Genomic DNA, 12240 nt, shown 5'->3' on the forward strand with positions numbered 1-12240 from the left:
TGGCCTACTTACCACCAACTGATTATGACTTAGCTGATATTAAAATAAGATGGCCCCCTGATGACAAATTTTCCATGGAGAGGATGATTTTGAAATGTGCCAGTTTGTGTGACAGTAAATCAGATTGGGAGAAACTACATAAAACTGGTAATAAGAGTTGATTCCTGCCAGAGGTTTGCCAACTATAAAGATACATTACTCAGTGACTTCATTTAACACATGAAAAAACAGGCCAGATGTAACACATGACTTAGCTCCAGGGCCAGATGTAGTGTTGATCTCTTTTTCCTTTTTTGGCCTCCTTTTGCTTGTAGCCCATGCCTCAGAAATAATTCTCTCAGAAGATATTTTTGCAGTCATCTGTGGTCTTGTATCATGATTATTGCTTTACTTCTCCAGGATGCCCTGATGTGCAAACATGCAGAACTACACTTCTGTGACAGGGTTCACCCTACTGGGAATTCCCAATACTGAAGGGCTGGAGAACATGCTGTTTGTCTTATTTTTGGCCTTCTATCGCTTCACCTTGCTGGGAAATCTGCTCATCTTCCTCACCATTCTGGTCTCCTCCAACCTGCACACCCCCATGTATTTCTTTCTGGGAAACCTGTCTGTGTTTGACATCTTTTTCCCTCCAGTGAGTTCCCCCAAAATGATGCTCTACCTCATGGGGCAAAGCCAGACCATCTCTTACCAGGGCTGTGCCTGTCAACTCTTCTTTTACCACTTCCTGGGTGGCACTGAGTGTTTCCTGTACACCGTGATGGCCTATGACCACTTCGTGGCTATTTGTCACCCTTTGCGGTACACCATCATCAGGAACCCCAGGGTGTGCACCGGTTTGACGTTGGGCACTCGGTTGGGTGGTTGTCTACATGGAAGTATCCTCACATTTCTGGTCTTTAAGTTACCCTACTGTGGCCCCAATGAGGTGGATAATTTCTTTTGTGATATCCCGGTGGTGCTGTCCCTGGCCTGTGCAGACACCTCTCTAGCTCAGATGGTGAGTTTCCTCTACCAATGTAGGTGTTGTGGCACTCAGGTGTTTTCTTCTTATCCTCGCTTCTTATACTCGCATTGTTATCTCTGTATTGAAAATCAGCTCCTCAGAAGGCTGGCGCGGAGCCTCTTCTACCTGCAGTGCGCACCTGACTTCCATCCTGCTCTTCTATGGACCAGTGGTCATGATTTATCTCTGGCCTGCCTCCAGCCCCTGGTTGGATTCTGTGGTTCAGGTATTGAATAATATTGTTACCCCTTCCCTGAACCCTTTGATCTACACATTGAGAAACAAGGATGTGAAGTTGGCTCTGAGAAAAGCACTAATCTGAGGAGTACGTACTTGTGAGGCATAAGCGTTCAGGTCATCCTCTGTCCCTACGAGTTGGCCTTGTATTTATCTGGGGCAACTAGTCCCTTAGAGTTGGCATGATTGCCAAGTGGGGTTTGGGACAAGTAGGTGAGGTTGAATATATTCTGGTATGATTTATGTGTATATATTTATATAATTGTTTATTCAACAACTTATACAGTGCTTACTAGGTGCCAAGCACTATTCAGTGCACTTTACAAATACAGACATATATAGTTACCGTAATTATCACATGGAGAGGATAGCATTATTTCAATTTACTGAAGAGGATATTAAGGCATTGAGAGATTAAGACACTTCCCCAGTGTCACATAGTTAGAAAGATGCTGAGCTAGGGTGTGAATGGAATGGTCTTAATCTGGTGCTAATGCTGCCTCTTTATTATAAGGATTATAGCATAAATATGTACTTCTTCTAAAGTGTGTCTCCTGTAGATAGTATATATTTGGTTATATATATATATATGTATATGTATATTTACATGGACTCTTTTACTTTTTTGTTTCCTGTAGGTCTCATGTCCTGTATGTTTTTGTTTCTCTCTTCCTCCTTTACTTTGTCCTTTGCATTAATTTCTAATGTTACGTTTTAAATCCTTTAATGAGTTTTTTCGCTGTATTTTCCAAGTTGTGACCTTAGCGGTTGCTCTAGGACTTACCATCTTACATCTTAACTTGCCACTTTGTGGGTGCCCAAAGTAGTCCTCACACTACACTGCATCGGCAGGGCTCACTTTGATGGTCTCTTTCCCTGACCACACCCAGCTGTAGAGCTCCACTGATTTCTGACTGATTGCTTTATTGTGTTTCAATAATTTCCAGGGACCTAAATGGCTCTACAAATGAGTCCAATCATATTTCAGGTCCTTTAAGGTGTAGTTCCATGAGGTCCAGATTTGAGATTTGTTCTGACCCTAGGCAGGCTTCTTTTGGTCGTCTTTCCCCAGGTTGTTTGATTCTTTCCCCAGACATGATGTCTGAACCAGAGCTCCAGAGCTGGAAGCGGAGACAGTGGTGTGCCTCTCTCTTAATACCTCTACTTCAAGAGCTGCGCACTCAGTGGAAATGGGAGATGAGCAGTAGCCTCACATCATCTCAGCTTGTATCTCTTTGTGGAACCATTGGCTTACGAGCTGGGGCAAAGTCAGTCAGGGCCCCCATATTCTCAAGGTAGAGCCTCTAGGGAGCTGAGCAGAAGAAGGGAGCCATCACATTTGGCCACACCTACCTGGAACTTAGCCTCAGCAGCAGGTAGTTGGCGACAGGATGAGAAATGCTGACATCCTGCCCCTTCTAGGAAGATAATTTCTCTGACTGGGAGCTGGGGAGAAAGAGCTAGTTCTTGGCTGCTGCACCAGTCTGGAGTAGAGTTTCTGTCTCACCGGATTGGACAGGGATGCTGGGGAGCAGATCTCAATTCAAATATTACAGATATTCTCTGTTATTACCAACTTATGGTACATTTTCTTGAATTATTATTATTATTATTTTTGCCATATATCCTTAGGACCATTTTCAGAGACTTTAGATAGTTTATTATAATTTTTATCAGTTTTGCTGGGAAAAGATCCACTGGCCTGCTAGAAACCCCTGCTCACAATAAAATGTTAATAGGCATATTTTTAAAGCTGTATGATATTCTATCCTATCAATATAATAGTCATAATAATTCATGTATCATTAAGCTTATATTATGATTTATTTTTCCCCATTAGCCAATACCCTACGTGAACATTTTTTTGCTAAAAGTTTTTACCACACTTCATACGTGTTTTTAGTTGTGGTATTACTGGGTCAAAGAATTTAAGCTGTTTTGTTTGTTGTATGCACCCTGTCAAAATACTTTACAGAGGTGTCTATAACCGCCCCCCAAAATGTATTTTCCCTTCATAATACTGTCATGAAATTTGTTAAGTTAATAATTCATTGTTAAAATGTTCATTGTTATTTCAAATGAGGCAGTATAGTTTTATGTATTTATTTGAACAAACTTTTTAATATAGGTCTGGGGAATTTTCTTATTATTTTGTGTTCTTCATAAATTGAGAATATTAACTTTTCATATGTGTTATATTTTCACTCACTTTGTCATTTATCTTTTGTTTTCATTTGCAGTATTTTATGTACAGAAGTCTTTATTTTATATGTAATCAAATTTTTCAATCTTTTTTCTCTGTTTTTTATTCTTTTTCCTTATTTTGTGTAAACTTAGAAATTTTTATAACTCCTTTTAAATAATGAGTTCTTGGTATTCTTTTTAGACAATAAATTCATTAATATATGGAATTTACTTGATTAAAATTTGGAAATTTAATTTCTGTTTATCTTTTTGATAGCTAACCTGTTGTCTTATTATTTTATATTTGAATGCATTCCCAATATTAATCTATTTGTGAACTCTTAGAATAAACTAAATAGTCATTGATATTGGGCTTTTTATTTTTAAAGATTTTATTTTATTTATTTGAGAGAGAGAGTGAGAGAGAGCACAAGAGGGAGTAGGGTCAGGGGGAGAAGCAGACTCCCCACTGAGCAGGGAGCCCCATGTGGGACTCGATCCCAGGACTTCGGGATCATGACCTGAGCCAAAGGCAGTCGCTTAACCAACTGAGCCACCCAGGTGCCCGATATTGGGCTTTTTGGTATTTGCTTGGATTTCATTTGTTTGAACTTTATTCAGAGATTCACATCTATTTTAATTACAGATTTGGTGGCATATTTTTAAAATTAATTTTTAGTCTCATCTGTTACCTCTATAATAAATGTACTGATTAAATTTTGTATGCTATAGAAAAGAGAACACAGGAGGATTATCTCTTTCTTAAAATAGTCTATAACATCATATGGCTGTAATGTGATTTTTATAAATAATTCTTGGAAAACAGCTTTCTTTTTCTTCATAACCACTAATTTATTCAGATTTTTAATTTTTCTCTTGAGTTGTTCTTGTGATGAATACTTTCCTAATGAAAATTTCATTTTATCAAGTCAGTGACTGTCACACTTACTTTAAATCGCCTTGAGTTTGTGGGATTAAAGATTATAATTAAAAAAAATACAGTTCTTGTGTGTTATCCTCCAGAGATTCTGATTCATAAAGTCTGAAGAGAGGACCAGAAACCCATATTTGTAACTAGAACATTCAGGGGATTTTTTTTTTTTCACTCAGGGGATTAATTAGGGCTTTCAAGTTTGTCAGAATAACTACATCATTTTTTCCCTTGTATCTGTTATTATATTACCATTCTCACTGTAATTTTTGTTTGCACTTTCTCACTATCTACATAATTAGATTTGCCAAAAGTTTATCTTTTATCCAGTTACTCGCTGAACGAAAAACTTTTAAATTCATTTATTAGTTATCTTGACATTTCGTTTTGAGGTAAAAAATGTTGGGTTCTATCTTTGTTACTCATTCATTCCAATATCATTAATATCTGTCTTTTTTTTTTTAACTTGGGTCTTTTCTCTTGCTTTGTAAAATTGTAAGTATATGTATGATGTTTTACCCACATGGTTAATTATAAAGAGCTGTAGGGTTTTTATAAACTTTGCTTTTTAAATTATTATTTTATACCTTAGTCATTAGAAAATTGAATGATAAGTTCTACATTTTGGAATTGGTTAAAGATATTTTTATATTCTCACATGTGATCAAGTTGTGTCACTGTCTACACATACCAGCATCAAAAAGAGGCTTGTTGGGTGCCTGGGTGGCTCAGTTGGTTAAGCGACTGCCTTCGGCTCAGGTCATGATCCTGGAGTCCCGGGATCGAGTCCCGCATCGGGCTCCCTGCTCAGTGGGGGGTCTGCTTCTCCCTCTGACCCTCACCCCTCTTGTGCTCTCTTTCATTCTCTCTCTCAAATAAATAAATAAAATCTTAAAAAAAAAAAAGAGGCTTGTTATGTATCAAATTTTTAACATCAATTTAAGCATCAGATTTTTTTCAAACTTCACTTGTTTCTTGTTTTAATATTTCCTGATACTATAATATTTAATGGCTTTAGCATACAAAATTATGATAACATGCACCCTGGGGCATAGAAATTATTAATACTCATACTGTAATTGAGGAGGGGAAAAAGCCTTTAAATTTTACCATTGGATTTCTAACTGGGAATTTTTCTTACTTTCTTTTTATCTTAACTAAGTTCCTCTTGATCTAAATTTGGTATCTCCTTTTTTAAAAAATTTTTTATTGTTATGTTAATCACCATTCATTACATCATTAGTTTTTGATGTAGTGTTCCATGATTCATTGTTTGTGCACAACACCCAGTGCTCCATGTAGAATGTGCCCTCCTTAATACCCATCACCAGGCTAACACATCCTCCCACCCCCCTCCCCTCTAGAACCCTCAGTTTGTTTCTGAGAGTCCATAGTCTCTCGTGGTTCGTCTCCCCCTCTGATTTCCCCCCTTCATTCTTCCCCTCCTGCTATCTTCTTCTTCTTCTTTCTTAACATATATTGCATTATTTGTTTCAGAGGTACAGATCTGTGATTCAACAGTCTTGCACAATTCACAGCGCTTACCAGAGCACATACCCTCCCCAGTGTCTATCACCCAGTCACCCCATCCCTCCCACCCCACCCCCCACTCCAACAACCCTCAGTTTGTTTCCTACAATTAAGAATTCCTCATATCAGTGAGATCACATGATACATGTCTTTCTCTGTTTGACTTATTTCACTCAACATGATACCCTCCAGTTCCATCCACGTCGTTGCAAATGGCAAGATCTCATTCCTTTTGATGGCTGCATAATATTCCATTGTGTATATATATACCACTTCTTCTTTATCCATTCATCTGTCAATGGACATCTTTGCTCTTTCCACAGTTTGGCTATTGTGGACATTGCTGCTATAAACATCGGGGTGCACGTACCCCTTCGGATCCCTACATTTGTATCTTTGGGGTAAATACCCAGTAGTGCAATTGCTGGATCATATGGTAGCTCTATTTTCAACTTTTTGAGGAACCTCCATACTGTTTTCCAGAGTGGCTGCACCAGCTTGCATTCCCACCAACAGTGTAGGAGGGTTCCCCTTTCTCCGCATCCCCGCCAACATCTGTCGTTTCCTGACTTGTTAATTTTAGCCATTCTGACTGGTGTGAGGTGGTATCTCATTGAGGTTTTGATTTGGATTTCCCTGATGCCGAGCGATGTTGAGCACTTTTTCAGGTGTCTGTTGGCCATTTGCATGTCTTCTTTGGAAAAATGTCTGTTCATGTCTTCTGCCCATCTCTTGATTGGATCATTTGTTCCTTGGGTGTTGAGTTTGATGAGTTCTTTATAGATTTTGGATACTAGCCCTTTATCTGATATGTCATTTGCAAATATCTTCTCCCATTTTGTCGGTTGTCTTTTGGTTTTGTTGACTGTTTCCTTTGCTGTGCAAAAGGTTTTTATCTTGATGAAGTCCCAATAGTTCATTTTTACCCTTGCTTCCCTTGCCTTTGGCACTGTTTCTAGGAAGAAGTTGCTGTGGCTGAGGTCGAAGAGGTTGCTGCCTGTGTTCTCCTTTAGGATTTTGATGGACTCCTGTCTCACATTGAGGTCTTTCAACAATTTGGAGTCGATTTTTGTGTGTGGTATAAGGAAATGGTCAAGTTTCATTCTTCTGCATGTGGCTGTCCAGTTTTCCCAACCCCATTTGTTGAAGAGACTGTCTTTTTTCCATTGGAAATTCCTTCCTGCTTTATTGAAGATTAGTTGACCATAGAGTTGAGGGTCCATTTCTGGGCTCTCTATTCTGTTCCATTGATCGATGTGTCTGTTTTTGTGCCAGTACCATATTGTCTTGATGATGACAGCTTTATAATAGAGCTCGAAGTCTGGAATTGTGATGCCGCCAGCTTTCAACATTCCTCTGGCTATACGGGGTCTTTTCTGGTTCCATACAAATTTTAGGATTATTTGTTCCATTTCTTTGAAAAAAGTGGATGGTATTTTGATAGGGATTGCATTGAATGTATAGATTGCTTTAGGTAGCACTGACATCTTCACAATATTTGTTCTTCCAATCCATGAGCATGGAACGTTTTTCCATTTCTTTGTGTCTTCCTCAATTTCTTTCATGAGTATTTTATAGTTTTCTGAGTACAGATCCTTTGCCTCTTTGGTTACATTTATTCCTAGGTATCTTATGGTTTTGGGTGCAATTGTAAATGGGATTGACTCCTTAATTTCTCTTTCTTCTGTCTTGTTGTTGGTGTATAGGAATGCCACTGATTTCTGTGCATTGAGTTTATATCCTGCCACTTTACTAAATTCCTGTATGAGTTCTAGCAGTTTTGGGGTGGAGTCTTTTGAGTTTTCCACATAAAGTATCATATCATCTGCAAGGAGTGAGAGTTTGACTTCTTCTTTGCCAATTTGGATGCCTTTGATTTCTTTTTGTTGTCTGATTGCTGTGGCTAGGACTTCTAATACTATGTTGAATAGCAGTGATGATAGTGGACATCCCTGCTGCGTTCCTGACCTTAGGGGGAAAGCTCTCAGTTTTTCCCCATTGAGAATGATATTCGCTGTAGGTTTTTCATAGATGGCTTTTATGATATTGAGGTATGTACCCTCTATGCCTATACTCTGAAGAGTTTTGATCAAGAAAGGATGCTGTACTTTGTCAAATTCTTTTTCTCCATCTATTGAGAGGATCATATGATTCTTGTTCTTTCTTTTGTTAATGTATTGTATCACGTTGATTGATTTGCAGATGTTGAACCAAGCTTGCAGCCCAGGGATAAATCCCACTTGATCGTGATGAAGAATCTTTTTAATGTACTGTTGGATCCTATTGGCTAGTATTTTGGTGAGAATTTTTGCATCCATGTTCATCAAGGATATTGGCCTGTAATTCTCCTTTTTGATATGGTCTTTGTCTGGTTTGGGGATCAAGGAAATGGTGGCCTCATAAAATGAGTTTGGAAGTTTTCCTTCCATTTCTGTTTTTTGGAACAGCTTCAGAAGAATAGGCATTAATTCTTTAAATGTTTGGTAGAATTCCCCTGGAAAGCCATCTGGCCCTGGGCTTTTGTTTCTTGGGAGATTTTTGATGACTGCTTCAATTTCCTTAGTGGTTATAGGTCTGTTCAGGTTTTCTATTTCTTCCTGGTTCAGTTTTGGTAGTTGATATATCTCTAGGAATGCCTCCATTTCTTCCAGGTTATCTAATTTGCTGGCATAGAGTTGTTCATAATATGTTCTTATAATTGTTTGTATTTCTTTGGTGTTGGTTGTGATCTCTCCTATTTCATTCATGATTTTGTTGATTTGGGTCCTCTCTCTTTTCTTTTTGATAAGTCTGGCCAGGGGTTTATCAATCTTGTTAATTCTTTCAAAGAACCAGCTCCTAGTTTTGTTGATCTGTTCTCCTGTTCTTTTAGTTTCTATTTCATTGATTTCTGCTCTGTTCTTTATTATTTCTCTTCTCCTGCTGGGTTTAGGCTTTCTTTGCTGTTCTTTCTCCAGCTCCTTTAGGTGGAGGGTTAGGTTGTGTACTTGAGACCTTTCTTGTTTCTTGAGAAAGGCTTGTATTGCTATATACTTTCCTTTTAGGACTGCCTTTGCTGCATCCCAAAGATTTTGAACAGTTGTGTTTTCATTTTCATTGGTTTCCATGTATTTTTTTAATTCTTCTTTAATTTCCGGGTTGACCCATTCATTCTTTAGTAGGATGCTCTTTAGCCTCCATGTATTTGAGTTGTTTCTGACTTTTCTTTTGTGATTGAGTTCTAGTTTCAAAGCATTGTGGTCTGAAAATAGGCAGGGAATGATCCCAATCTTTTGGTACCGGTTGAGACCTGATTTGTGACCTAGGATGTGATCTATTCTGGAGAATGTTCCATGGGCACTAGAGAAGAATGTGTATTCCGTTGCTTTGGGATGGAATGTTCTGAATATGTCTGTGAAGTCTATTTGGTCCAGTGTGTCATTTAAAGTCTTTATTTCCGTGTTGATCTTTTGCTTAGATGATCTGTCCATTTCTGTGAGGAGGGTGTAAAAGTCCCCCACTATTGTTGTATTGTTGTCAATGTGTTTCTTTGCTTTTGTTATTAATTGGTTTATGTAATTGGCTGTTCCCATGTTAGGGGCATAGATATTTTCAATTGTTAGATCTTCTTGTTGGATAGACCCTTCAAGTAGGATATAGTGTCCTTCCTCATCTATTATTACAGTGTTTGTTTTAAAATCTAATTTGTCCGATATAAGGATTGTCACCCCAGCTTTCTTTTGGTGTCCATTAGCATGGTAATTGGTTTTCCACCCCCTCACTTTCAATCTAGGGGTCTTTGGGTCTAAAATGAGTCTCGCAGACAGCATATCGATGGGTCTTGTTTTTTTATCCAATCTGATAGCCTGTGTCTTTTGATTGGGGCATTTAGCCCATTTACATTCAGGGTAACTATTGAAAGATATGAATTTAGTGCCATTGTGTTGCCTGTAAGGTGACTGTTACTGTATATTGTCTGTGTTCCTTTCTGGTCTATGTTGCTTTTAGGCTCTCTCTTTGCTTAGAGGACCCCTTTCAAGATTTCTTGTAGGGCTGGTTTTGTGTTTGCAAATTCCTTTAGTTTTTGTTTGTCCTGGAAGCTTTTTATCTCTCCTTCTATTTTCAATGATAGCCTAGCTGGATATAGTATTCTTGGCTGCCTATTTTTCTCATTTAGTACTCTGAATATATCCTGCCAGTCCTTTCTGGCCTGCCAGGTCTCTGTGGATAGGTCTGTTGCCAATCTAATGTTTCTACCATTGTAGGTTATATATCTCTTCTCCCGAGTTGCTTTCAGGATTTTCTCTTTGTCTCTGAGACTCGTAAGTTTTACTATTAGATGTCGGGGTGTTGACCTATTTTTATTGATTTTGAGAGGGGTGTCTGTGCCTCCTGGATTTTGATGCCTGTTTCCTTCCCCAAATTAGGGACCTTCTCTGCTATAATTTGTTCCAATATACCTTCTGCCCCTCTCTCTCTTTCTTCTTCTTCTGGGATCCCAATTATTCTAATGTTGTTTTGTCTTATGGTATCACTTATCTCTCGAATTCTGCCCTCGTGATCCAGTAGTTGTTTATCCCTCTTTTTCTCAGCTTCTTTATTTTCCATCATTTGGTCTTCTGTATCACTGATTCTTTCTTCTGCCTCATTTATCCTGGCAATTAGTGCCCCCATTTTTGATTGCACCTCATTAATAACCTTTTTGATTTCGACTTGGTTAGATTTTAGTTCTTTTATTTCTCCAGAAAGGGTTTCTCTAATAACGTCCATGCTTTTTTCAAGCCCAGCTAGTATCTTTAAAGTGATGATTCTGAACTCTAGATCCGACATCATACTAATGTCCGTATTGAGTAGGTCCCTGGCAGTCGGTACTGCCTCTTGTTCTTTTTGTTGAGGTGATTTTTTCCGTCTTGTCATTTTGTCCAGAGGAGAATAGATTAGTGAGAGAACAAAATGCTAACAGGGTAACAACGTCCCCAGAAAATATACTCTAAACAAATCAGAAAAGACCTGAAACCGGGGGAAAAGAAAGGAAAAGAAAGAAAAAAGAAAAAGAAAAAAAAAAGGAAAAAGAAAAAGATAAAAACAAACAAAAACAGAACAAAACAAAAGAAAAAAACCAGAATATGATCAAATATGATCAGGCTGGTGCATAGATCAGTGCCACACACTAGATTCTGGGTCTATTTTGGTCTGTTAGAAGAAAATGCCTCCCAAAATTTTAAAGAAAGAAAAACTTATATATGTACAAAAATAAGGGTTGATATGATGAAGGGATGGAATAGGACTGTAAAGATGAAAATTATAAAACATTTTATAAAAGGAATTGATAAGAAGTTGTTTGAAAAAAGAAGGAAGAGGATTTAAAAAAAAGAAAGGAAAAAAGGGAGAGAATGTGATCAGGCAGGAGACTAGAACAAAGCCATACACTAGAGATTTAGGGTATATTTTGATCTGTTAGAAGAAACTGTATCTCAAAATTTTAAAGAGAGAACAACATATATATATATATGCCAAAAATAAGGGTAACTACTATGAAAGTATAGAATATGACTCTAAAAATGAAAAATAAAAATGTTTTTTAAAAAAGGGATTGATAAGATGTTGGTTGAAAAAGGGAAAAAGAAAAATTCAAAAAGAAAAAAGATAGTTAAAAAAAAATTAACTTTGAAAGACTAAAGAATCATGGTAAAAAAGCCGTGAATTCTATGTGCAGTAGTCCCCTAGCGCTGGAGTTCTGCCGTTCTCATTGATCGGTAAACTTGGTCTTGGCTGGCTGTTCTCGCTGATCTTCTGGGGAGGGGCCTGTTGCCGTGGTTTCCAAATGTCTCTGCCGGAGGCGGAAGTGCCCCGCCCTTGCCCCCTCCCGGCTGAGTAATCTGCTCGCGTTTGCTCTCCGGGGCTTTTGTTCCCTGCGAGCTTTCCGCTCGGCTTTGGAGGCGGAGAGTGAAAATGGCGGCCTCCCAATCTCTGCTCTGGAGGAGCTGAGAACTCGGGGCCCCGCTCCTCAGTGAGCCCCCAGAGAAAAGCCCTCAGTCACTCCCGTCTCCCCGGTCTCCGGCCGCACTCCGTGCTCGCCCGGCCTGTGACCGCGCGTTTCTATCTCTGGCTCCCGACCCCCGGTGGAGTCTCCAAACCCAGCAGATCCCTGCGGTGCGCTCCCGCGCGCCTCCTCCCGGGGGAGGAAGGGGAGTCTCCCCGGATCTGCCGCTTGTTGGGTCCCTGCTGGAGGAGCAGGGGCCCGACTGGGCCGCGGATCCCGGTTTATGGCCACCCCGAGCTGAGAGCCCGCGCCTGGGCTCCGCCTCTGCAGCCGGCTTCCCGCTCCGATACCTGGGAGCTCTGCTGCCCTCAGGCACCCCCGGTCTTT

The 12240-nt window shown here is 39.3% G+C and overlaps 1 protein-coding gene across 1 annotated transcript; it reads left to right on the plus strand.

Moving 5' to 3' along the window:
• The first annotated feature begins 418 nt into the window (after positions 1-418).
• LOC118013491 (putative olfactory receptor 10D3) lies at positions 419-1331 on the plus strand. Its single transcript, XM_035009432.1, is given in 2 exon segments — positions 419-1015; positions 1017-1331. Coding segments are annotated over 2 exon segments (912 nt in total).
• The last annotated feature ends 10909 nt before the right edge of the window (positions 1332-12240 follow it).

The sequence above is a fragment of the Mirounga leonina genome, unplaced genomic scaffold (assembly GCF_011800145.1).
Source record: "Mirounga leonina isolate KUSES-001 unplaced genomic scaffold, KU_Mleo_1.0 Mir_153, whole genome shotgun sequence".
NCBI classification, from domain to species: domain Eukaryota; kingdom Metazoa; phylum Chordata; class Mammalia; order Carnivora; family Phocidae; genus Mirounga; species Mirounga leonina.